General features: G+C 40.0%; 2 protein-coding genes across 2 annotated transcripts; one reads left to right on the forward strand and one right to left on the reverse strand.

Annotated features, from left to right (window-relative positions):
- Nucleotides 1–1,574: 1,574 nt before the first annotated feature.
- Nucleotides 1,575–8,320, reverse strand: LOC117301471 (transmembrane protein 147-like). The gene is made up of 6 exons (XM_033785487.1): nucleotides 8,184–8,320; nucleotides 6,853–6,922; nucleotides 5,113–5,178; nucleotides 4,107–4,328; nucleotides 3,349–3,470; nucleotides 1,575–2,379 (listed from the first exon to the last, which is right to left on the reverse strand). The coding sequence occupies exons 1-6, from the start codon at nucleotides 8,258–8,260 to the stop codon at nucleotides 2,241–2,243; spliced, it is 696 nt and encodes a 231-aa protein (XP_033641378.1). The 5' UTR covers nucleotides 8,261–8,320; the 3' UTR covers nucleotides 1,575–2,240.
- Nucleotides 8,321–8,435: 115 nt separating this feature from the next.
- Nucleotides 8,436–26,972, forward strand: LOC117301508 (nuclear factor related to kappa-B-binding protein-like). The gene is made up of 19 exons (XM_033785531.1): nucleotides 8,436–8,542; nucleotides 9,254–9,546; nucleotides 10,177–10,403; nucleotides 11,508–11,641; nucleotides 12,049–12,244; nucleotides 12,610–12,725; nucleotides 12,900–12,930; nucleotides 13,500–13,548; nucleotides 13,738–13,875; nucleotides 15,049–15,170; nucleotides 16,193–16,286; nucleotides 16,605–16,842; nucleotides 17,912–18,192; nucleotides 18,873–19,005; nucleotides 19,312–19,372; nucleotides 20,058–20,232; nucleotides 22,436–22,663; nucleotides 23,660–23,739; nucleotides 24,659–26,972. The coding sequence occupies exons 2-19, from the start codon at nucleotides 9,282–9,284 to the stop codon at nucleotides 26,471–26,473; spliced, it is 4,383 nt and encodes a 1,460-aa protein (XP_033641422.1). The 5' UTR covers nucleotides 8,436–8,542; nucleotides 9,254–9,281; the 3' UTR covers nucleotides 26,474–26,972.
- The last annotated feature ends 111 nt before the right edge of the window (nucleotides 26,973–27,083 follow it).

Consider the following 27,083-nt stretch of genomic DNA (forward strand, 5'->3'; position numbering starts at 1 on the left):
GTACGCCACAAATTGACATTGACACGAAAAGCGTTGATGTTTTCGCAACGTCTTACAAAACATGGATGTGCCCAGCGGTCGGGGTTTTTGAACCATAAAGTAGGTCAAGAATCAACTGATTTTATCCCCAGCAAGGCAGCATGACATACTGTAGAACACTCAATATAAATATTTGCAACAAAACAAATGAATAGATGGGTTGCACATAGTGTCATCGATCGCCATATTTGATGACAATGGAAAAGTGCAGCGTGTATGCGCTGCGTACATAGAGTTATATATAAGAACTAGAGCGCGCACTGGTCTATAATACGCGCCCCCATATGCGAGCAGGCGGCCATTTTCTAAGTTGACAAAACAGCTATCTCACAGCGTATGTTTGTGCGGCCATTTTGTAAGTTGAACAAACAGCATCGCGTGAGCGTTCAATAAAAAAAACCTCAGAATGACGCGCTTGTCATCTTGCGGTCCCGTGGCGTTTGTGCACGAAGCATCACTCGTGCGCCCTCTAGTTCTTATATATAACTCTATGGCTGCGTACTACTCTCAGCCAAGTATTCTCGTTTTACCCAAGATGGTGGCCAAGGACACCATGTAATCCATTTATCATATCTATGAAGTGTTGTAAAAAAACAAGATTCATTTGGGTATAAGCAGGCCATCGCACTTTTGTGGTTCCGCAAAGAAATGCTGAACTTTTACTAACCTGGAAACAACAAGGTGTTAATTTAAAAAAATGAACACCTAAAGTAAGAACAATAACATCAGCTGTAAGACCAACAAATGGAAACATTTAATTTATTCAAAAACATTAAACTTGAGAACAGTACAAATGCTATTCAAATGAAATATCTCAGATGTGCTAAATGAAATTACTGATAACATTACATGTACTGTACCTTTTACATCAATATTGACAAATTTAATATTGCAATATTTTAAAACTGTGCTGTAAACCATTTTAAACTAATCATGTGAACATATTCAGTATTTGGGTTGGTGACTGCTCTACGTTACGACACCCCTATGTTCCAACGCCCCTATGTTCAAACACCCCTATGTTCCAATAACTCCATGTTTTGACACCCCGAGAAGGAGCTCGAACGACCCGCAAAAGAACACTCTGACCAGTGGAAAAAGATAGGAGACCTCCAGCTGGACGACCGATTAACGAGCAGGATTAGATCTCTTTGTACAGAAGGTGTGGTATATACACGTTTTCTTATACTGTTTGTGGTGTTTCACGGAAATATCACGGCATATTTTTACATATTTTTTGTGACTTTCCTGTCACTACCGGTGGTTCAAAATTTGGGTATTAGCACATGAGGGTGGTTGGTATTAAATTGTTTTTCGATTTGGTGGGCAAAAGTGTACACAATTTTTATCAGGTCTCAAAAAAGTTTTTTTTTTCTGTTTTATATCCATACGACATAAACGTACGACACCATAGTTGAGTGAAGAACCAAGTGCGCACACGCAAACTCGCCCAGGGTGCCCATTGTTTGTATAAGGTATGTGGGTGATCTCGAGGTGTCGTTAAACAACCGCGGTACCACGGGTTCGACTTTTGAAGTCCCTTCGTTCGAGCTCCTTCTCTTCCTTCCTCCATGGTTCAAGCGCCCAATGTTCCAACACCCCTATGTTCCAATAGCCCATCAATGTAATATGGAATTAAGCATATTTTGTTTTAGCAATCCATGCCAAGTTTGCAAAACAACTATCGTTGGACTAAGTTAGCCGAACTCTATCTTGTCAACAATAATTGGACTATGCAGTAACACCATGTGTGTATGTACTTGCCAGGTAGAGTTTGTCCCAGCCAGTTTTATATACCTTCCACCCGGGTAGTTCATGTAGTTAAAAAGCAGGACAGTTCTTTTCATAACAATCTGATGAATCTACTCCGCGATATAAGAACATAGAAAGACAGTTCTCTAAAGAACAAAGTCTACCTGGCAAGTACATGTAGATACACACACGGTGTTACCGCCTACCAAATGACTAGAATGGTTCGCAATTGAACTTCTGTACGCATGCCCTATGTGTGTCACCTAACAACCACTAGTTACATGTAACAATTGGTCATTGCGCGAGCTTGGCCCATGCTAAAATACATCGCAAGTTTTTCTGTAAACTTTACAGAACAAAGTATTCTTGGGTCTATTCTATCCTGGAAGAAAGGTGGACAAATAACGCGTGTGAAAAACGTTCATAGTGGAAGTAAAATAACTCCGGATTTATTTTGAGAAATGGTTTGCCATCCCCGCTGTGAGACCAACGTAGAGCTGCATAGCAACGAGACCAACACATGAAGTGAAGAAGAACTTAGCGAGGAGAAGAACCCAAGATCCAAGGCCAACTGCATGGATCAAAATTCTGCAGTAAGAAGAGAGAAGAAATTATAAAAATTATATAGATGTGTCAGTGTATCATCATCACATATAGATGTATAGTAATGTTCCAGAATAATAGATTGATAGCAATATGTTGCCTACAATATTCAAGAGCAGGGATAATTGGTTTACCAAACAGGTAGTCAATTTTTTTAATTCTAGTAGTCATGATGGCGCAATTAACCAATTAACTGAGTATTTGAAAAAAAGGTAGTCGTGACTCAACTAAGCAATCAATTCAATAGTCACGATTATACACCGGTACCTCATGTATATAATCCTCTCATCTGATTGGTTAATGTAGTCATGGAAATAGCTACAACCTTTTTTTTCTCATCAAGATGACGTTATAGTGACTATGCCCGCTCTGAAAATAATGCAACTATGATATGTATAATGTACGACAAGCATTCCGTGTCACAGCGCGACCTTTCTACGTAGACGACCTTTCACCGTATAGTCAGAGTGTTGATGATTAGAAGAATCTTTGTTCGGTATATAAAAGAAATATTGACTGCTTAATAATCGGGAAACAGTTAAAATTATAGGCCCTCGGTGATGTCAAAACCATGGCTATGCCCTCAGCTTCGCTTTGGGCATAGTCATGGTTTTGACATCACCTTGGGCCCATAACTTTAACTGTACCCCCCGTAGCAGTCAATGTTTCCATACTATGACACTAATCACACAGGCTTCGTCACACCTCAATCTAATACTATTAAAAGGCTTCAGGACTGGAACGGGCAACTGAAGGAACACAAATTGTGCAACAAGGGTATTTTTTTTCTTCATTATTCTCTTGCAACTGTGATGACCAATTGAGTCAAAATGTTCACACATTTGTTATTTTATGCGTATGCTGGGTTACACCAAGTGAGAATACTACATGTAGTCTTTGACAATTACCGAAGGAGTAAAGTGCCTTTAAACAATGCCATATACATGTACTTACTCTACAATAAGTGGTTTATAACATCCAAGGAGAAGTAGAACTATAACGACCGGTCGGAGTGACTTATTGAGATCATGTCTACTCCAAAGCCATACCAGTACAGCAGTGGACAAATGCTGGATCTGTAAAATCAATAAAAACACAGGTAACATGGTATACCACACTAGGTAGGGCTATTATTGATATTAAATAAAATCGTCTTCTATCACAATTCACAGTGCTTGTTACATTTCTGTGGAACTATTTAATACAATTAATTCAGGAAAAAAGGTACATGTGATCAAACTTCAGTATTGTCCAAGTCCCACACTTCGTGTATCACAACTTTTACATAAAAAACAAACCTGTGAAAATTTAGGCTCAATCTGTTATCGGAGTCGGGAGAAACTAACGGGAAAACCCACTCTTGTTTCCGCGCGTTTCGCCGTGTCATGGCGTGTGTTTAAAATAAATCCGTAATTCTCGCTATCGACAATTGATATTGTTTTAATGTTTTCTCAAAAAGTAAAGCATTTCATGGAACAATATTTCAAGAGAAGTCTTTCACCATTACCTTCTGTAAACCCTGTAAATTATTTGTAAATCTGTGACCTTTTTTCTTTTTTTCTGTACCGAAAATGTATAATGGCTTTAACGCACTCTCCAGCAGAATGACACGTGTAGGATTGTGTCACTGATGTCTGATTGTGTTTCAAAGTAAACTATACTGTTGTGAAAAGTCGTGAGTCAACACAACTCCATATTATTATTATAATTACCAAATTGACGTTTGATTCCAGACTCATCTGGATGTACTTCCAGTCAAACTCGGTTCCTCTTGCTCCGAACCATAGAGGGAGTACCCTGGTGACGAACAGCTCAGCGGTTGCCCAACCAACACCAGCCGTCATGAAGCGCAGATCTCCTTTGCCAGTTACACTCGTCAGGATGAAATAGAAGCCGGCCAGATCACCGAGGTCAACAGTGGACTTCATGAACTCCTAGTGAGTTCGGAAACAACACATTAGTAGGCAATAAATAATGCAAACTTAGAATGAGAGTAATATGTATGTAGGATTTGAGGCATTGCATGTTGAGGTATCAATGTATAATTGGTTTGCTATAACACCATGTGTGTACACGTATCTACTTGCCAGAGAATTTGTTCATTAAAGAACTGTCTTTCTTTATTCTACTACCGTAGAGTAGATTTATCGGATGTTCGGGAGACTTCTCAGTTCTGAAAAGAACTGACCTGCTTTTTTAATTACTACCCAGGCGGAAGGTATAGCAAATTACCTAGGACTACTTCTAGGATCGTTACTAACTGCACTACCGCGGAGTCAGTTCTTGAAATTGGTCTCAATGATTTGACTAGCTTACTCTAGTCATCATCAGGAGAGTAATATATGCTTGTGATTTTTTTCACAGAGCTCGGGAAAGTAAAGTCCAAACCCGCCCAGCACTCAGGATTCTCTAGTCACCACTGGAAGTATTCCCTCTGTTTTGGACTACCAAACATTTACCTTTTTTTTTATTTGAGTCTAGGAGTAAGTTACATGGTAGATCATCTACCATGTAACTTACTCCTAGAACTATGAGGTTCGTTTACACTACACTATGGCGGATGGAAATGAACCTCGTACGTGTAGTTCTAGTTCTAGTACATGTACATGTAACTGATCTATCTCGCAATGGTTTCCAGGGAAACAGTTTTCCTCCACTAAAGAAATCCTGGACAGAATCCTGCAAAGAGGAAGCGTTCCACATAGAGATAATTCTTACCCCAATCACGTCAAGATTCCCCGTTACTCCATCTGAGGTTGGGAAAAATGTGGCTAGCACCAACATCTACATATTTTTAGAAAAAAAGAGAAAGAAAGAATTAAACGCAGAAGACACTACGAGCAACTATAAATATAAATATTGATAGTAAACTTGCGGGTACCACCATGGGTAAAAACTCTTTTGAAGGAGTGGTGGCTCTGAAAAGAGCCGGTTTGGTCTCGACGTTTCGAACAGTATACTCTGCTCGTCTTCAGGAGAATGCTGGACTACTGGAGGTGGTGGAGCAGACGACACTATTGGTAATTGCTCAAAATAATTATTAGCATAAAACCTTTCTTGGTAAACGAGTAATGGGGAGAGGTTGATAGTATCAAACATTGTGTGAAACGGCTCCCTCTGAAGTGATGCCGAGCCGCGGCCGAGTTGGACTTAACCATTCTGTGAGAGGGGTGTTACAAACCCGTGCGGCAGTGCGTGGGCGCTTTATGCGTGAACGGTGGGTATTATTGTAAACAAACAGCGCACGCACTGCCACACCGGTTTGTAACACCCCTGTCATCTCCCACCGGTGATGTGTTTGTATTGTTGTTTGTAATTTATACGTTTCTCTTACGTTTATCAGTTTACCCTTGTTTGCATAAAGTCAAAGTTCAGTGGCCACAGCCAATCGCCTGCGGGCATTTAAGGAATTTCGCTTAAGGTGTGGCAAGCCCCTTTTTTTGTATACATATACTTGGGTGCCTGTATTTCCAAGTCATTTCTGTTCCTGATTCCGTTGTGTTGTGTTCGAGTTTATTTTAGTTCTTCTCAGACATGTAATCTTCCGTAGCCATCTCCCAATACCAGTGAACGCCCCCAGAATACCGCAGAACATTTACCATGTGCACGGACGTAGTTTCTGAGTTTCTCCCGGCAATGATGTGAGTTTATTATATGTATTAGTTATTTCGCCGTTGTAATTTAACGCCGGATTTGTCTTTGTAGTGTCTTATATTCAAGTTTCACTTTTGTATCAGCCCTCGGTCGTTGCTTGGTTTATTGCTGTATCTCGTTCTGCATTTAAAGTTGTTTTTGTTAGTCTGATATGGTTCACCTTTGTCCCCATTCCCTTAATTGTTTATAATGTGCTTTCTTTTCGTGTCATTTATTAGCTATTTATGTATTTGTTATTTATAGTTTCACCTGTGTAATGTTATACACTGAGTGCAAATAAATGGGAAAGCTCATCTAAAGGTCTCCGCCGTCTCCAATTTGTACCGTGCATGTGACAACCCCTTTCACAGAATGGTTTAGTCCGACTCGACCGCAGCTCGGCAGTTCGTCGATCTACATGTAGTAGGCTGGTACCCGATTTATAAAACGTTGAGCATACTGAAAAGTAAAAAAACTTGCGATAGCAGAAAAACAACAGTGAGTACCGAGCAGAAAACTGCATTTTTTGACAAAGTTTCTTAATTTCACTGAACAAAAAGGAAATGCAAGCATTATGAATGCATACTGAGTATGTGGGGAAAGTTTTGACAGTGTAGTACAAAAGAAACTTCAGTTGTTGCTGGCTAACGGTTGTAAAACTTTCACATATCAACGCTGATTTGAAAAACGTATAGCATTTAAGGAGGCCCAAAATATTAGACCCCTCACGGGGGAGCCTAATAGTTTCTAGAAGTAATGTGCATGTAGAATCGAAAGTTGGCTATTATTTGTCTACACTTCAAGTTTATAAACTAAATGGGTTACCTTGCATAGCTGGGTGAAAAGGTAGATTATACCGGCTTGGACGCATTTCCAGAAGGCACTGTATTCTGACCTGGATGAAGAAAGAGAGATAGAGAAAAAAAAAATAAAAAATAAAAAAACCACTAAAACAAATTGTGTTTCACTCAGATATCGAACATAAAGGTAGGAATTTGTTTACTCTTGTTTTTATTTAAATTTCATTATAAATATTATAATAACTTAGTATTCTCACTTCAACACTTGATGTACAGGAAAAGTTTCCGTATGGCGCCACCACTTTTTCATTGGATATGAAATAATATACATGTAGGTAGTATCTAATTTACCTCAGTGAGATATCCCTTTTTGTAAAAATTACGAAAAAGTGGTGGCGCCATACGGAAAACTATCCGATGTACATAGTATACTTTTGTCTATCCTGGCCGGCTTAAATTGGTTATGTTGTTTTGGGGTTCCTGTTTTTGTCTGATTCTGTTGTTTTGTCACATTTCTTGTTTTCTAATAATATGTCTGGCGATGTTCTTTGTGTTGTTGTGTTGTTCTTCCTTGGTTTTTTTGTGTTGTTGTTGTTGTTGTTGTTGTTGTTGTTTTTGCCATTGTTGTTATTGTTGTTTTTTTCGTCATTGTTGTTGTTGTTTGGTTTTTGTTTGCTTTGTTGTTTCTTTGAGTTGATGTTGATGTTGTTTGTGTCCCTCCTGTTGTTATTGTCTGTTTTGTTTTTCTCCCCATGTCAATTATTTATTTTATTTTAACGATTTTGTTTAATACATATTGTTTTGGCTAGTTTTCCTGATTCTGTTTACTTATAGTATATGGATAACTTTCCGTATGGCGCCACCACTTTTTCACTAATTTTTACAAAAAGGGATATATCAATGAGGTAAATTAGATACTATATTATTTCATATCGAATGAAAAAGTGGTGGCGCCATGCGGAAACTTTTCCTAGTATATAACTGTATTTTTGTGAACCTTGCTGTCTTGTATTTTGGCCGAATAAATAATAATAATAATAATAAAAAATATTAATCAAAACTGGGGTTTAAAAATGCCGTGGTCATCAAAGTTGAAACAAAATAAAATGACAGAAAAACACCATCGTTGTACAGATTTGTTATGTGCATTCAGAAACCTGAATGCACTTTGTTAGTTAGACAATGGATTAATAATAAATTATACATTTATAAAATATACGGGCATGAACGAACAAGAACTAACAATGATTAATTAACAAGCAACCAAGACGAGTCTGGTCCTGGAGTAGACGACATACATGTCCAAATAAAATGACAAATTATATCATCCCTAGAAACAAAGAGAAAACAACTTACAGTCCAGAATACTTGTAGGTTATGAAGTACGGAATATAAGCTAAAGCAACGCAGTTTCCAAAATGAAAAAGTGTCATTTTAAGTGATTTAAAACCGCCCTTCTTCACCAAGATACAATTTCCAGTGACTCAAGCACAAACAAGATATAACACATGTATGGAAGTGGACCAGACTAATTGACATTTAAATCTATACAAAAATATGGGTCTAACACCTGTACGTCAAACATAACCCTTCACGAGAAGGGCGCCATCAAGTGTTTCACAAAATCCAAGGAGGCAAAACAGAAAAGTGGAATTTGGAAAGTGGAAAATTATTTTGGGTTTGACTCTCATGGACTCTCCTACCTAGGCTGTCAGGTAAGAAATGGTCCAGTTTTGTTGGGGAAAATTGCAGCCTTTCCTCGATTGTATTCTGTGATGGTTCGTTTATGAGAGAAACCATTGCATTGTTGCCTCCTCTCACCTGTAAATAGTGTAAATTTGATCGAATTGTCACAACAAATAATTTTTATATTTTATTATTTATTCAATTTCAATTTCATCTCATAAAAATAATGCAGTTTGTCCATGAACCATAATAATGGACTCTGAAGATAAAACTTGTTGAGCTGGAACAACTTTCCATATAACGCCACCACAATTTATTCATTTTTGCATAAAGGGATCTCATTGATCATTGATTTAATCGAACGAAAAAGTGGTGGCGCCATAGATGTATACGGAAACTTTTCCATCTATCTGAACAAGACACACACGTGTCTTGCTGTACTCCCTGACCACATTCTGGCACTCCACTACAATGTGTACGTCTAGCCATTGAGCTTGCCATGCTTGCCTGTGTGATGTGGTCGCAGTGGTGGTCCTTCCATACCTGTTGCGATAACATAACCCTCCTCCCGACGGCGAAGCAGTTCAAGGAGGAGGCCAACCGATGCGAGTAGGCATCCAGAGTCATGTTTTTACCCGCACACATATCTCGACATGGTATAATTCACTCATGAGTATTGTTGATTAAGTCACCTTAGGCAAACAAAGGATATAAATCAATTTGACTCTCCTCTTATACAGATCTTTCGATTTCATTCGGTGTGGTAGAATGACAACGAGAAGCACCAACGTAAATGGATCAGACACTGATAGGCATGGAGAGGTTACGTTGGTGGCAGCAGCCATGACGCGTCAGGTGACTGTATCCATGGGTCGTCGTCTGAGCTTGGAGGACCTGAACGACAGCTCATCACAGAGTGAATTTGTAAGCGTGGATAGTCCCCAGAATGGGGACGTGGATGTGGTGACTGTCGACAACGCAGCCGAGGTGGATTCGCTGATTGGGTCTCAGAAATCTCCACTTGGATTTTCAGGTTTGTATTTGAAGCAGAAGCCTATCTTGAGGTTGAAAAACAGCATAAATTTTAGCGCGGTGTAAAGCCTTGTTTTTACCTCCTGCAAATGTGATTCAAATTTTTACGTCAACAGTTGTGCTGTTCTCAACTTCTGCGAAACATTCAATCAATCAATCAATCAATCAATCAATCAATCAAATTTCACATTCGCTGTGAAAACAGCCATTTGACGTTGAAATTCGCTGCGCATTCACATTCACATGAAGTATAAACCGGGCTTCACAGGGTTAGAAAAAAAACAAATTAAAAGAAGTTATGGGAGAGGATGGTAGTATAATACATTGTGAGAGTCGACTCCCTCTGAAGTGACGTAGTTTTCAAGAAAGAAGTAATTATCTACGATTAAGATTTCAAGACCTTAGAATTAGATTTTTAGGCCTCAAAATCAAGCATATGAAAGCACACAACTTTGTGTGAGAAGGTTTTTTTCTTTCATATTTATCGCACAACTTCGACTACCAATTGAGCCCAAAGTTGCACAAGTTTTTTATGCATATGTGGAGATACACCAAGTGAGAAGACTGGTCTTTGACAATTACATGTACCAATTGTGTCCAGTGTCTAAAAACAGTTTACTTTTCTTTATAGAAATGCAGAAGAATTCACCAAAAGTGAAGTCCCAGTCACACACTTCTCCTGTGAGACCCAGCACTGTGCCCCCGTCTGGAAGCCCTAAAGGAAGCTGGCCTAGCCCTCGTAGCAGCTTGGCCTCTCCTGCTCAAGCTGATCTACCAGACGCAAACAGAAAACGAACATTTGAACCCTGTATACTGAACAAGGCCAAAGTCTGGTTACCAATTGAACTCATCGAGCAGGTAAAATATGTGGTACTATGTATGTAGTATACAAACAATAATAACATAGATTGAGAGTGAACAGTCAATTTCAGCCCACCGAGGTATTGGAAGTTGACAAGCTTGTTCCCGAGGTGAAGCTGAATGAACTAGTTTGTCAACTTCCATTCCAATCCCCTGGAAACTTGAATAGTCACCCAAAATATACCATGTTATACATTGTCTCACCAGACTTCATACATATTCAGTTACCGGAACAATATTGTTGGAGCAAGTGGAAATGATGACTGCTTTTTGGTTTACTTATTAGTGTTGAGGACACTATTCCTAAAAGCTCTATGAAAATAAAACAAGATGAAAATATTAACATTTCAACATGTACAGCTGTACCTCCTTAAATGCACGTCTTAGTTGCAGACCTTTTTATCAGCAATGACTCTCGACCCCCATACGACCCATACATCAACAAATATCGGTACGATAGAGGTTGGTAGTATAAAACATTGTGAAAAATGGCTCCCTCTGAAGTGCTGTTGAGAAGTAATTTTCCGCGAATTTGGTTTTGAGACCTCAGATTTAGAATTCGAGGTCTCGAAATCAAGCCTCTGAAAGCACACAACTCTGTGTGACAAGGGTGTTTTTTCTTTCATTATTATCTTGCAACTTCGACGACTAATTGAGCTCAAATTTTCAGAGGTTTGATTTTTTATGAATGTTGAGATACAGCAAGTAGGAAGACTGGTCTTTGACAATTACCAATAGTGTCCAGTGTCTTTAGAGCCATTTTTGGCACATAAAACATTTAAAAGTCTTTCTAATGGAATTTAGCTTTGTCGATGTTTACTTGGCCTGATACATGGCTCTGGTTACCGTCGGATTCTGCGCTGACGATAACCATTCTCTGCTTATGTGCAAGCAGCGAATTTCTGCGCTTGCCTTGTATGTGTAGTTATCCGGGGTGTACGCAGGGGCACAAGTCAAAATTCGCTGCTAACCTGTGAAATATGGTTGATGTGAGCACACAAATCCCTGCCTACGTAAGCGCAGATTCTTTGCTAACGGTCAGCAGAGCCATGAAATTTGGCCCTAGTTTGTAATGGTCTTCATTCTTTGTGTTTGTTTTAGTCCAAGGTGTTCCATGAGGTCGTCAGTATGGACACCTGGACCAATGTTCTCTCGGATGAAGATCGAGAAAGACTCGGCAAAATGATGCCAGATTTCCCAGAGTCAGATGCTGAGGAAAAACAGGAAACATTAAGGTGAGTACAGTATGATTTAAAACTTTGCTTGGTAGTGGACATTACGGAGAATGTAATTGCCTCTCAATATACATGTACATGTACATGTGTTTTTGTACTCTCATCCTTTTCGTCTTGCAACTCACACCTGTTATCTCCATGTTATTCCTGTTCAAAACATTTGACTTTGAATCATGTAGATGTACAAATCAGTATGGATGTTGAATGCCCCAGGCATATTAACTATAATGACCCAAGTAATGCACTGTAAACACGCCCACTCAGTAAAAAGATTAACACTTTTTGGGGATCAAGTTCTTGAATAATTATTGGAGCTTTTTCCGTAATGATTTGTGATTATTCTCAGTTGGGTTTAAAGTGTTTCATCTGAAACTGTGACTTAATTCTTTGTGTTTTCTTTCAAAAAGGCGATTGTTTGCCGGAGAGAATTTCAAATTTGGCAATCCCGTTCGGAAACTGCAGAAAGATCTAAAAGCTGGCTACCTGTGCCTGGATGTGTTCAAACACAAGAGGGCACTGCGACGAGCCAAGTACCAGGAGTACAATCATCAGCAGGAACTGCGCTGTCATAGGATGCTGAAGGAAGTTCTCATTTCCAGACAGGTATTCCACTCAAGTTAATTAATAGTAAAAATAATAATCGGTTTTAATATAGCGCTTTTTAAATCCGAAGGGTGTCACAACTCCGTCCTCTTTTGGATAAGTGCACCTTGGGTTCTTTTACATGCGCTTACACAACACATGGGACCAACGGCTTTATGTCTCAACCGAAGGACAAAGCAATGGTTGAGTGTCTTGCTTAAAGGACACAAGTATCACGGCTGGGTATTCGAACCCACACTCTGCTGATCAGAAACACCAGTGTTTGAATTTGTTGAAAGAAGTGCAGCTTCTTATATCAATGGGTAAAGTGTTCAAAAGTTTAGGTGCACACAGGGACTTTAACTTTACGCCACTTTTATTCACAGGAACTACTAGAAGCAGCCCAGTTCACTGCACCAGATGAGCCCTTTAAGGTCAAACGCCCACGACCTTTGACCGCTCAGAAAGATCTAGATGAGATAGTGACTAAGAAATACAGAAAGTAAGTTTGAGCTTCGTTGGGGTAAACGTCGTAGCATTCCATTTTATTATGATGGTTGTATCTTTCAATCAAACAACAACGATCTACTTGTTGTTAAATAAACCTCTGGTTCTTGTTATTACTCTTCTCACTTTCTCGACATACTGACGGAGAACTGTTTAATTGTTTTTGTAGGATATTGAGAGAGTGCAGAATGGAATGTGGGGTGAGTTTGGACATGTTTTTCCCAATGTTAACTTTATCTTTTGTTCTAAGTTTTGATTTACATGTATGCAAATTCTATGCACAATTTATGCAAATTTGCCATGTGTTTACTCAATCTAATTGACCCCTTGCACGCACGTCACACTTGGCTATTGTGCTACGCCCACCGTTTTGGTGGTCAATAGGTTTATGTGTAAACGCGGCATGCCTTAAATGCACACTTCACTGACATTGACCACCAAAGTTATTCTGAAGATTATTCTGCGGATGACGCCAGGTAGATTGGGTCACTACATGTACTTTGTTCAGGGAGAGGGGTTTCATGTTTCTGTATTGTTTATTTGTCTTCCTTTGTTAAATTGTTTTGCTTCTGCTAAAGTCTGGTCTAGGTCTAGGCCTTTGGTGGCCGTCTAAAGAATTTGAGTTATTTTCAGTAAAGGAGATGATTTCATATTTTAGCAACATCATAATGGTGTTTGCATTTACTGCATTCTTTTGGTGATGCTCGTCAGAGGACAGGCCTCCTTTCCGTGTCTCTACATTACCCTGTTTATGGTTGTCATATTTTAGGAACTGTACACAAGTGACGAAGATGACAACCCCTCCTGTGGTGCTAGAGGTAAATATACATGTATCTTTGCTGTCAAAAACTTCAAGCGGAAAACAATGTTGGTACTGTGTTTTATTTATGAGTTTTGGAATATTGGTGTTATATTATACAGTAATAATAATAAAAATGATACATGTATATATAGTCATATACATGTATGACAAATTCATGGTATTTTTAATTATTTTTCATTTGCAGACAAGACCCCTACCAAGAAGAGACCTTCATCATGGTATGAAGCACCCAGTGATATTACACTTCCTGTTTTCACACCAAGAGTACACTCGACCTTTGACATGAAGCCTTTTGAACTTCCTGCTGAGCTTCAAGCCGATGGTAAGAGAAAGTTTTAAATCGGGATAATTCAGTCGAGAAAAGTCTTCTTGCCTCAATAATTTTTAATTAATAATACTTTTGAATTGTTTCTGACTGGCATCTGAAAGAAATAGGGAGAGTGCTAATATAGGTATAAATGGTGTTAGAGTATCGGTATGTTAATTACTGCTTATAGGCATAGTAGCATATCAAGCATAAGTTACCAGTGAAATGTTCTGGTTTTCGAATTGGGCAGTACCATGTACATTTTGTATCCAGGCCAATCCGGAAAAATAATTTGGCCTCAAGTACGATATCTCCGATCCTTGACTGAACTGTAAGCTTTTGCGGAACAATTACTTTTAGATCTCGCTGCGAAAGTATGAAAATAATACATTTTGTCATCATGGGAGTCGCAAAGTTACCTCGCATTATCCGTTTTCTCGTTGCGACTGTGCTCGTATTTTCCGTTTTTTTAAGACATAGAAACAGGCATGGGACAATTCGGGAATGGTGAAATACACACATGTACCTCGTATTAACGGGCGTCTCATATCTTCCGAGCTCGGATTTACGAGGGTCGACGGTTTTATGAACAAACTTGCTGAGATGGCTTTTCTATGGTGCTCTTGTGCTGATGAGTTGTTGAAGACTGATGAAGATAATTGCATGTAGTGTTCAAATGTTGCCAACTGATTACCGAACGTTATGTACCTTCACTTAAAGGCAGTGTACACCATTGGTAATAACTCAAAATAATTATTAGCATTAAACCTTACTTGGTAACGAGTAATGGGGAAAGGTTGATAGTATAAAACATTGTGAGAAACAGCTCCCTCTGAAGTAACGTAGTTTTCAAGAAAGAAGTAATTTTCCACGAATTTGATTTCGATACCTCAGAATTAGATTTTGAGGTCTCAAAATCAAGCATCAGAAAGCACACAACTTCGTGTGACAAGGGTGTTGTTTCTTTCATTGTTATCTCGCAACTTCAATGACCAATTGAGCTCAAAATTTCACAGGTTTGTTATTTTATGCATATGTTGAGATACAGCAATAGTGTCCAGGGTCTTCAACAAATTGTACGCACTTGTTTTCAACATTTCGCTGTTAGGGAGTATGATAGAAAAGCCTTCTGCACCTGATTCTACTTGAACCTCACTGAGCCTTTATTTTTTAATGTTTCTTTGTTAGGGAGTGTGGAAGAAAAGAGTGGTCCTATCCCGCCTTCTGCACCTAATTCCCCATTGCATCTCACTGAAGCGGCATATATGGACATGATTGAGAAACACCAGCGCAGGAGGGACTCTTGCTTTGTAATTCATTCATTCATTCAAACTGATATTTATTTCCATACTTCATGAAAACAGACTACAAACAATGTTTTTAAGGAATAACCAATAAACAAAGCTATTTAATGAGGGTGAGAAAAATAAATACATAGAGTATGGAGGCATCATCTGGAAGCCGAGGCTTATGTAGGGATGCCTGGGGACAGACAATAAACGGGGACAAGAACGGACGGACTGACAAAACGAACAAAGACAGACATGATGAAGACAGCAATGATGAGAACACTAATTGCACAATAATAATAACAATAATAATAATAATAATAATAATACTACCAATAATAACAATAAGAATAAGAAATCGAGAAGTAATTATTATTCAATTTCGATATACGTGGTGCGATAAATGCAAATGATTCGTTTGTCATTTCTTTATTTCTTTGAAAAGAGCATAATAATGCTGAGGGCACTATGCACATTTGTTAACGACTGAAAACAAATATTAGCATACAAACTTACTTGTAACAAGCAACGGGGAGATGTTGATTGGACCAAGCATTGTTTAGGAACAGCTCCTTCTGAAGTAACGCAGTTTTTGAGAATATTCAAATATTTGAAGTCTTTTCAGGCATCAGAAAGCATTTTGGTTGTTTTTCTTTCATTATTCTCTCACAACTTTGATGAATAATTGAGTCAAAATTTGCACAGAATCGTTATTTTATGGGATACACCAAGTGAGAATGAATATTGGTGGTTGACATTTGCCAAATGTGTTCAGTACCTTTAAGACCCCATGATGATATGTGCCTTTTGGTTCCACATTTGTGAAAGCAGAAACACCAAGAGATGTGAGAGATGTGATAAAGATGAGCTGTTTATTGATCAAACATCGGCACATTTTCTTTGAATGACTTTGTTTGTGGTTAGTGTTATTGTCTACATTTATATAGGATTAAAACAATTAAACAGTTGCAAAACCAATGGTATTTTTCCCTTTAACATGGCATCCAATATTTCTTATTATTTGAATGTTTTTTAATTTGCAGAATAACTTTGAGCTTGATACCAGCCATGTATCACTTGACGATATAATGATCCGGACATTTTCCAGCCAGAATTCCCCAACTGTACCATCAAGAGGTATAGCTTTTGTTATTACCAGGAATGGGGCAGGAAGTGTACTGTCCCATTTCTATGTGAACCAACTCTCAGAATTCTACTGTATTTTACTGTGTCTTTTTTTGTTTTAAATGTTGTTGTTATAAAAAAGTTTTTGTTATGCAAGTTGCCAGACACGCAAGGCCTTCTTTTGATGGGTGATTCACATAATGTTGCTTATTTTAGACTAGTGTTTCTTGTGGCGTGTTATAGCTGAGCGGTCAAGGGCGGTGGACTCAAGTTCTGTAATTTACAGAATGCACTCAATATTTGACTTTTCTTTAATTTTTTTCCAAGCAGTGTGCTCGAAACCTTCCCCGCTGTCACAGAAGAGAAAAAATAAAGCGAAAGACAAACTGGCAAAAAAGAGAAAGAAAGGCAGACCGCCCAAGGTGGCCACGCCCGTTTCTGTTGTGTCTATAGATAGCCAGATATCATTGGCTACGTTGGAGTCACCTGTGAGTATCTCGACCAATCAGGAAGAGCGATCTACACCAGTTGAAGCAGTGAAGGATGAGGAAGATGTTGATATTGAGAGGCAAGTCATAATGTTCTGTCTGTGTGCGTTGTCAGAGCAAACCTAGTCCTATTATAGTATTCTACAATTTACTGACTAAAAGTCAGCAGATGTTTCTGATCAGCAGAGTGTGGGTTTGAGTCCCTGTCATTTTTATTTTATATTTTTAATTTTTTGTATGCAAGTCGCCTGACACACAAGGCCTGAAGGCCACTTCAAGGTGTGGGCTACAATTATATTTTCCAGAGGCCGTTGCCACCTACTCCTGGGGCTGAAACAGGGTTACCCCTTTCACAGTCCATACGAGTGTAGGCTTGGGTATCATCAAATGGAAGCCTGGCCGGTAGAGCAGAAAGCACTACCTCCCCAATTTTATGTAGCAAGTGTCACGACCGGGATCCGAACCCACACCCTGCTGATCAAACACCAGTGCTTGAATCCGATGCTCTTAACCGCTCGGTCATGACACTTGTGTCCGAAGCAAGACACCTACATGTATACATGTCGGTCTGTTATTGCTCCGTCCTTTGGATTGGACTTTAAGCCGTAGGTTCCGTGTGTTGTGTAATATAAAAGAACCAAATGTAATGATCAGAAAAATAAGGGGTTCCCCCTGGTGTTCCTGGTTTGTTTGGTTGCATATTGCCTCACAGTAAACCACAACAAGGTACTATGTATAAAGGATTTGTCTCTCACTTGTTTGTGTGTTTGTTTGAATGATCTTCCCATCAAAGGAACTCGGCAAACTCCCACAAAGGGATATAAACACCCAGCTGGCAACAGCCAATCTCTCTCATACAAACATTGGTTTAAGTCTATGATTATGAATCACACAAATCAAGAAGTTGTGATTCAGTATCTAGACAACTAGAAATCAGTGGTGAGCTGGGGGATTTGAACCCACAACCTTGTGATTGCAAGTCCCGTAGTCGAATCACAACATATCTCCACGTACCTTGCAGGAAATAATACTGATCACCCTGATACAACCCTACAGGTGTGATAAAGCACAGTATAAGAACCCACGCAGTAATAATATTATCAGAATTGGAAATAATGTTAGTGCATGTACTTTTTTTATATATTTCAGTTCACTGAAGTCCATGATCTATCCAAACTTCTTCAGTTTCCTCCGAGACACCATGAAGCAATCCGACAACCATTTCATGACTTTTGCCGAGCTTGAGTTCCACACGGAAAAGTGGGAACAGGAGCCTGTGAGTGCCCTCAATGTTTGGTTTACGCTCATGCTCTCGTGGTCAAAGGTCATCAGTAGCATGCTGAAGTTCCTGATCGGAGAGTTGCCGAGTATGCCGATTAAAGACCCCATTGTAGAACAGAATGAAGAGACGAAAGCATGGAGATGGATAGGTAGGAATCATACCTCTTTCTCTAAAACTATTTTGCTTCATTTATTTATTAATTTTGTTTTATTTTTCAAAGTAGTCATGTATTATAACTTACATTATTTTATAATAAGTAAGGAAACTTAAGCACATTAGGAAAGTTGTGTGAGCGAAAGTTAGCAGGAAACCAGTCACAGATAGTACATGTTACATGTATGAGATGGTATTTTGATGGTAACTTTTATCTGGTATTAAAGCTTCATGATTTGTTATGCTTTGGCACTGGACAGTGGACACTACTGGTAATTACTCAAAATAATTGCTGCCATCAAAACTTACTCAGCAACGAGCAAGTTGAAACGTTGTGAGAAACGACTCCCTCTGAAGTAACATCAATTTTTGAGAAAGAATTAATTATTATTATTATTTTTTTTTATTCCATTAGAATTAATTTCTGACTAAAATATTTGAATTGAATAACTGAAGGCATCTGAAAGCAGACAACTTTTGCAACAAGGGTATTTTTTCTTCCATTATTCTTTCGAAAATTTGACGACTATTTGAGCACAAATTTTCACAGGTTTGTTATCATATGCATATTATGTTGAGATACACCAAGTGAGAAGGCTGGTCCAGTGACTTTACAAAATTCTTTGAAGTTGGCCCCTTTTCTCATTTTACCATCATTGTTGCTTTGTTTACCAGGGGAGGGAAGAGACTCAGATGAACAGCTAACCACCCTTTTCAAGCAATGGTTGACTGCAGTTATGGAAGATAAACCTACACCTCCTGAAACAGAATGTCACTCGAGTCCAACAGTACCAAGCCCAATCAAAGTGTGAGTAATTCAAGGCAGGATTCTAACTTCCTCAAATTAAGCCCCGCCCACCTACCTCTTGATCGTTATGCCAGTGATTTGTACCACTTCACTACTTCTATTCTCATGAAAGAATATTCAGCATCTACATGTAACTGGGGGACTCACTGGCGTGTAGTTCTTCCAACAGTGAACACTTTATGTGCTCTTATTGTGCTATCATATACAGGTTTGGTGTGATTTGGTGAGAGTGAAAAATAAACATTCTTTGTTTAATTAGCAAAGAATGCCTCCTTCAACATTTTTGTTTTCAAATTCCTTGAACAGACGGACAGACTTTGTTGTTCGACCGAGCAACGCGGAAGAGAAAGATTTATTCAGGGCTCAGGTGAGTTATGGGGTTATCAAGTTACCAAGTTACCAAGTTATGCCGTGTCCGAAACGACGACTTCGGCTACAGCTACGGCTAGATCAGCGCGTCTACCAGTGTTGAAGAATAGGCAGACGCGCGCGATCTAGCCGTAGCTGTATCCGAAGTCGTCGTTTCGGACACAGCCTTATGCTTTTCAATTCATTTCAATTGTACACTTATTTTATACTCATTGCACAAAAGTGCAGTAGTTTGCTAATGCATTACCTTGGTCAAAAGGTAAGACTGCAGGACTTGCTATCGTAAGGTTTCTTCCATTAGAAAATCTTTAAGTCCATGGGAACTTTTGGAGGGGTACCAAGGCCATGACCAGGGTCTCTATGGCCTCTGTGTAATTCAAGACCTATAAAACATTCTATGTCCAATGTTTATGGGGTTTCATGGTCGAGTGGTTAAGAGCATCAAAATCAAGTTCTCGTGGCTAAGTCATCAGGGTCAGGGTATGGGTTTGAATCTCGGTTGTGACACTTGTGTCCTTGAGCAAGACACTTAACTTGATATGCTTCTCTCCTCAAGTGAGGGCAGAGATGGTTCTTTTGAATGATTTAGCTTGATGCACTACACACTCCCCCCACTGACTGACGGACCTTAGCACTATATAAGAAGCCACTATTATTATTGGTATGATCTCTACAACACACAGGAACATGAGCGTTATGAACAGCCTCACAAAGCCTACACATATCACATCCACGGGTACCAGTCAGTTGTGGGACCAGTTAAAGGAGTGTATAGCCGAGAAGCATCGCTCAACAAGGCGAGAGAACATTCCCTCCTGGTGTCTGATAGACCCCCTTATGTTACCATTCTTTCTCTGGGTAAGTTAAAAGACCAAAGGTCTCCTTAATGCCATCGTTTGGGTTAGGGTAATGATTAGGGTTGGGGTTAGGATTAGAGTTAGGGTAAGGATTAGGGTTGGGGTTAGGATTAGAGTTAGGGTAAGGATTAGGGTTGGGGTTAGGATTAGAGTTAGGGTAAGGATTAGGGTTGGGGTTAGGATTAGAGTTAGGGTAAGGATTAGGGTTGGGGTTAGGATTAGAGTTAGGGTAAGGATTAGGGTTGGGGTTAGGATTAGAGTTAGGGTAAGGATTAGGGTTGGGGTTAGGATTAGAGTTAGGGTAAGAATTAGGGTTGGGGTTAGGATTAGAGTTAGGGTAAGGATTAGGGTTGGGGTTAGGATTAGAGTTAGGGTAATGATTAGGGTTGGGGTTAGGATTAGAGTTAGGGTAATGATTAGGGTTGGGGTTAGGATTAGAGTTAGGGTAATGATTAGGGTTGGGGTTAGGATTAGAGTTAGGGTAAGGATTAGGGTTGGGGTTAGGATTAGAGTTAGGGTAATGATTAGGGTTGGGGTTAGGATTAGAGTTAGGGTAATGATTAGGGTTGGGGTTAGGATTAGAGTTAGGGTAATGATTAGGGTTGGGGTTAGGATTAGAGTTAGGGTAATGATTAGGGTTGGGGTTAGGATTAGAGTTAGGGTAAGGATTAGGGTTGGGGTTAGGATTAGAGTTAGGGTAATGATTAGGGTTGGGGTTAGGATTAGAGTTAGGGTAATGATTAGGGTTGGGGTTAGGATTAGAGTTAGGGTAAGGATTAGGGTTGGGGTTAGGATTAGAGTTAGGGTAAGGATTAGGGTTGGGGTTAGGATTAGAGTAAGGGTAATGATTAGGGTTGGGGTTAGGATTAGAGTTAGGGTAATGATTAGGGTTGGGGTTAGGATTAGAGTTAGGGTAAGGATTAGGGTTAGGTTTAGGATTAGAGTTAGGGTAATGATTAGGGTTGGGGTTAGGATTAGAGTTAGGGTAAGAATTAGGGTTGGGGTTAGGATTAGAGTTAGGGTAATGATTAGGGTTGGGGTTAGGATTAGAGTTAGGGTAATGATTAGGGTTGGGGTTAGGATTAGAGTTAGGGTAATGATTAGGGTTGGGGTTAGGATTAGAGTTAGGGTAATGATTAGGGTTGGGGTTAGGATTAGAGTTAGGGTAATGATTAGGGTTGGGGTTAGGATTAGAGTTAGGGTAATGATTAGGGTTGGGGTTAGGATTAGAGTTAGGTTAAGGATTAGGGTTGGGGTTAGGATTAGAGTTAGGGTAATGATTAGGGTTGGGGTTAGGATTAGAGTTAGGGTAATGATTAGGGTTGGGGTTAGGATTAGAGTTAGGGTAATGATTAGGGTTGGGGTTAGGATTAGAGTTAGGGTAATGATTAGGGTTGGGGTTAGGATTAGAGTTAGGGTAATGATTAGGGTTGGGGTTAGGATTAGAGTTAAGGTAAGGATTAGGGTTGGGGTTAGGATTAGAGTTAGGGTAATGATTAGGGTTGGGGTTAGGATTAGAGTTAGGGTAATGATTAGGGTTGGGGTTAGGATTAGAGTTAGGGTAAGGATTAGGGTTGGGGTTAGGATTAGAGTTAGGGTAAGAATTAGGGTTGGGGTTAGGATTAGAGTTAGGGTAAGGATTAGGGTTGGGGTTAGGATTAGAGTTAGGTTAAGGATTAGGGTTGGGGTAGGGTCATTTAACAAGGCGAGAGAACATTCTTTCCTTGTGTCCGATAGACCAGTCTTAGACCAGTCCAGACCCACCCTCACTTTGCTTTTTAATCTGTAAAGGTGAAGCCATTGTTAACCACCTGCGTTCCTCCGTGGTTCCACCGGTCAGTGAATGAGCTGGACCTAAAAATAGCCGACCTGTCGCTCAGCGGATCCGCAGGAATATGCATGTTTATTAACATGTAAATGAGCTGTCGTGGCCGTGAACCTGCCCAGTTGCTACGGGTTCTTTTGTTATAAAAATCTGCGGACTGCCACAGAATGCACGTGGAATGGAACTGATTTGAGGTTTTGACATGGTGCCTAGAAGCTCATGTGGAAAACTGTTCTTTCCCAAACCGAATCCAACCCTAGTTAATTCTTTGTTCAACCCCAAAAACCTTTCCCAAACCTGTAAGTTCCAACCTGAGTCAGGTCTGTTTTTAATGGGTGGTTTACTTAATGTGTTTTATTCTGTTCTGACAAACATTCAGTGCGTGATGCCGTTGCGAGACTCCCCAATGGCGAAGGAACCCGCTCAGAGGTTTGTGAACTTCTGAAGGACTCCAAGTTCCTTGTTGATGCAACAGACAATCAAATCAACACTGTCGTCAGTGGAGCACTTGACAGGTTGCACTATGAGAAAGACCCCTGTGTTAAATATGACGGGAATCGCAAACTGTGGATATATCTACATCGAAATAGGATTGAGGAAGAGTTTGGTGAGTTGTTTGACGATGACTTAAGCAAGCTAGTCGAAACGTTGAGACCATTTAAAGAACTTTTTTTTTTACTTTTGGGCACATGCCTCACAGATATCTCAGGGGCCCCGTTTGCAGGGACCATTGCTGGGTATGTCTTCTGTGTTGCATTAGTGCTCGGGCTGGATCGTATCAGACACTTGAGACCATTTAAAGAACTCCCTTTGCGTTTAACAACGAGAAGACCCCTTGATCTGTTGTAGTCACAGCCAATTTCCTACCTTCCACGCAGTGTGTAGTTCAAGCATGAAAGTTCTTTTTAGAGCTTGAGAAGTCTCGCGATCTCCAAAACTTTACTCTGCAGTGGTAGAAAAGTCTCCTGAATTCTGAAAAATCTAACTCTGTGGTAGTATAATATAAAGCAAGACAGTTCTCTAAAGAACAAAACCTACCTACATGTAGCAAGTAGACACATAGTGAATACCGAATATATTGTGTGTGGTAGAATAGGGAAGTTTCTCGAACCTAGGGTCATGTCACCCTGGGCAATTCACAGGCAACCACTTACAGGCAATCCCCTTGTAGAGAATCCATTCACATTTGAATATTCACCTTATGGATCGTAAGACATTGTTTGACAAGTTACTCATGTGCAACCAAAGTGGTCCTGTAGCATGCACTGTAGATGGCTGCCTCCAAGTTGCCTGTTAATGTGGCCTGATGTGCCACGACCCTTACAATTAATGATGTACGGAGTCTGTAAATCTCCCGAGTTTTAACATCTTGGAGGTTCCAGTTCTAGGACGATAGAGACCAGGTAATTTCCAGGAAATGTCACACTTTTCTTAATCTCACGTCTGATGCTTGACCATGTGCAGATTTTTGGGGAAAGTACTAGATGCAAGCCAATTCTTCGTAAAGCACATTGATACTTTATCGTAAAATGCGCTTTATAAGAACAAGTTATTATTATTATTAATTTTATTATTTGTTTGTTTGTGTTGTTTCTGTTCATAGAGAGACTTCACCTTGAGCAAGCTGTGTCTGTGAAAGCAAAACGCACCCTACAGAAGCAGCCCAAACCCGTCCAGAAAACAGTGAGTAATAACTTTTGTTTACCAGAACAAGTTGATTGGGAACTCTGGTGTTTGTTCTTCTAATCTGATCTCAATTGGTCGTTCAAAATCGTACTTTACAATAGTTTAAGGCAGTTGACGCTATTGGTAATTTGTTTAAAATAATTATTAGCATAAAATAATAATAATAATAATAATAAGACATTTGTAAAGCGCCTAATGCAAAAGCCTCTAAGTAATGGGAAGAGGTTGATAGTATAAAACACTGTGAGAAACAGCTCCCTCTGAAGTGACGTTGTTTTCGAGAAAGAAGTTATTTTTCACAATTTAAAATTTGAGTTTTTGAAATCAAGCATCTGAAAGCACACAATTTCGTGTGACCATGTGCGACAAGGGTGTTTTTTTCTTTCATTAATGTCTTGCAACTTCGACGGCCGATTGAGCTGACATTTTCACAGGTTTTTTACTTTATGCATATGTTGAGATATACCAACTGTGAAGACTAGTCTTTGACAATTACCAATAATGTCCAGTGTCTTTAAGGTACAAACTTTCTTGATTATGAGTAATAGAGAGCCGTTGATCAAATAAAACTCTGTGAAGTTTCACAGTTTTTTGAGGTACTTTCACACTCAAAAATTCTAAGAGATCAGGCCTAAACCCTTTTTTAAGCATCTGGAAGCACACAAGTTTGTGCAACAAGGGTGTTTTTTCCTTTCATTATTTTCCTGCAACTTCGACATGTCTAAATTTTCGCAGACATGTAAGATATGACAATTTTTGCATGTATATGTATATGTTGGGATACACCAGGTGAGAATACTGGTCATATTACCAAACCGTCCAAACTAGTCGAAACATATTAGTTGTTGGCTGTGTCCATCAAATCCCGACTGAAGAACTTATTTTATTATGTTTGACTGTCTTTTGCTGTTTTCAGAAACAGGTGATCAGGGATATGCCAATAATGCATCAGACCATCCGTCCTCCATCCGCGATGAGTGACACTAGCAATGATAGCATCATCAGTGTTGGTATGGGTCTAGAGACTCTTAGCCCAGCTCGATCCCCAGGAAGCTCCTCTATCAGTCCACACAGCATCGCCAAGAGTCCGGCTTCATCAGCTTCGCAGAGCTCCAGCAGTAGCCTTCCGGGGGTCAAAGTCTGTCATCGAGCGAAACTGAGCACATTCCAGCCTCAGCTACAGCGGAATATAGCCGCTCCGATGACGCTTTCAGGAGTGCATGCGTATCCCTCGCAAGTCCAAGCGCTTCTGACTCACGCAGCTATGCCAAGCATGCTTGTCCCTTCTTCCATCTCTTGCAGTGAGGCCGGCGCAGCGCAGAGTGGGAATTCATTGATCCGGGCACAGTTGCTAGCGCCGCGGGGTATTGTGGCACAGCTTAGTGGACATCAAGTATCTGCACAAATGTGCAACCCAACGAGTAGTATCTGTACACCCCAATTGTCTACGATGCCTATATCATCCCTTATGACAAGCCAGTTAACGAGCCAGGCACACACAGATGCCCTAAGTAGGAAGGATTCATTAGTGGTTACTAAAGAGGGTTTGGTACATACAAGCAGTAAACCAATTACATTGACTCTTACAGGAACTAAGGCACCTGGCAAGTCCAGGACCCCACCATCTAGTACTATTCCTGCTGCCTTGGCCTTCCATCCAGGAACCCTCTCAAAGCCAGGGACAGTTCCTGTCAATGTAACTCTTACGTTGAAGGGTGCTACAGAGGAGTCTAAAGGTAGTGGAAGCTCACGGGGACATGGTGGAAAGGCAAAACTGCCAACAGTTGGTGGTCTTTTAGCTGGGCTCGGGATGCCACTTGAGAGCTCTTCATCACGGGGACCGAAGAAAGCTACATCTGGATTGTCAAGATCTAAATCTCCCTCACGTGCTGCAGACACAAAGTCAATGAGTCCAGGCTCCGCCAGGTCTGCTCAATCAGCAGCCTCCAAGAAACGATCTCAGCAAAAGACCGATGCGGTCACACAAGATCACATCATTACCTTCCACCAGGTCACTTCATCATCTCTGGTTCAACCTCAGCAAGCATCTCTTCTGACGTCCCCATTGATCTTCACTAGCGCTGCAGCTGGTGTCCAGCCCACTATGTCTGGATTGGTGTTTCAGCCTCAGGTAGCTTCTCATGGACAGCTCACAACAACCTCTAGTAGGAAGACCCCACCTTCTTTATCCGCCACTCAGGCTTCTGCAATTCGCACTCTGACCTCACTAGCTTCTCAAAGGAAGCTGAAAGAGATACCCAGTACCAGTGGGGTCGGTACAGCTTCTGGTAGCTTTGGTTCCTCACACGCAGAGCTACCATCTATACCAATGTCTTTACTGATGTCCACTGGACCTCACAGTGTAACCACTAGTCAGGGTCTAAAAACGGTGTCAGTAGTGGGATCGCATGGGAGATCTCTTCCAAAAGGAGCCATTCCTGTTATGACCAACCCGCTTCTTTCAGCAGGAATTCCAGCCAACCTAGCCCCAGGGAAAGGTGTCATTCTTCAGGTACCAATAGGTTCCAAGCTTGTGTCTGCCATTCCATCCACATCTTTGTCTTTAAACAAGCCGAAAATCACCACCCCTATCACTGTGACCTCCTCAGCTTTAACCTCTCAAATGACAGCAGCGTTAAACCAAGGTGCCAATTTAGCTGCTCAGAACCAACCAGCAAAATCTACCCAAGCGTCTCGTGTACTCACAGCACATGATGATGACAAGAACTAAAGAGTTGTTTAAAAATAAAAAATCTTAAAAAATATTTACAGTGTGTGCAAAAAGTAATCTGTTTCGGTCCAACAGACTACAGATTTAGGAAACGAGATCGGCGCTTGTTGGCAATGGATTAAGTTAAAGTATACCTTTAATTTTGGGTTTACTCCCTACAAGTGTAGAAACATATTTTGCAAAACTAGCCTGTAAAAATTTAATTTTAACAGGTGGTGGCATTTTCATTAACTAAGATTATTACCAAAAATCTCAAAAGGTTGTTTCCATGCAGGAAGAATAATCCGTAATTTGAATACACAATCAGAGGAGCTTTAAAAATGTTTTTAGGAGATGCAGCCTTTTTTTGACTGATACAATGATGTATTTTTCTTCATTTTAACATTATTTTGATAATTTGTAACACACATTGACAAGTTTGTATTATTTGTAACTATAGTTGGGCAGTTAGAATAAAATGTGTGAACCAAACTGGAGGGCACAAAGTGACCTGAAATGACGCATTGTTGTCGTGTTTGTTTTCACTGATGGACCAAGCAAATTGCCCAGTTGGATTTTCGTCTGTTTCGAACTATAAGATCCTCTGCACAATTTGTAAAACTGCTTTTTG

The sequence above is a fragment of the Asterias rubens genome, chromosome 17 (genome assembly GCF_902459465.1).
Source record: "Asterias rubens chromosome 17, eAstRub1.3, whole genome shotgun sequence".
Taxonomy (NCBI): Eukaryota; Metazoa; Echinodermata; class Asteroidea; order Forcipulatida; family Asteriidae; genus Asterias; species Asterias rubens.

Coding starts and splice junctions, on each gene's coding strand:
- LOC117301471 (XM_033785487.1), bottom strand. CDS start 8,260: ATGACACTTTTTCATTTTGGAAACTGCGTTGCTTTAGCTTATATTCCG. Junction 5,179..6,852: donor TTTTCACCCAGCTATGCAAG/GTAACCCATTTA, acceptor AAAAATATGTAG/ATGTTGGTGCTAGCCACATT. Junction 4,329..5,112: donor GGAATCTTGACGTGATTGGG/GTAAGAATTATC, acceptor CGAACTCACTAG/GAGTTCATGAAGTCCACTGT.
- LOC117301508 (XM_033785531.1), top strand. CDS start 9,282: ATGACAACGAGAAGCACCAACGTAAATGGATCAGACACTGATAGGCAT. Junction 13,549..13,737: donor CCCCTCCTGTGGTGCTAGAG/GTAAATATACAT, acceptor TTTCATTTGCAG/ACAAGACCCCTACCAAGAAG. Junction 22,664..23,659: donor TAGGATTGAGGAAGAGTTTG/GTGAGTTGTTTG, acceptor TTCTGTTCATAG/AGAGACTTCACCTTGAGCAA.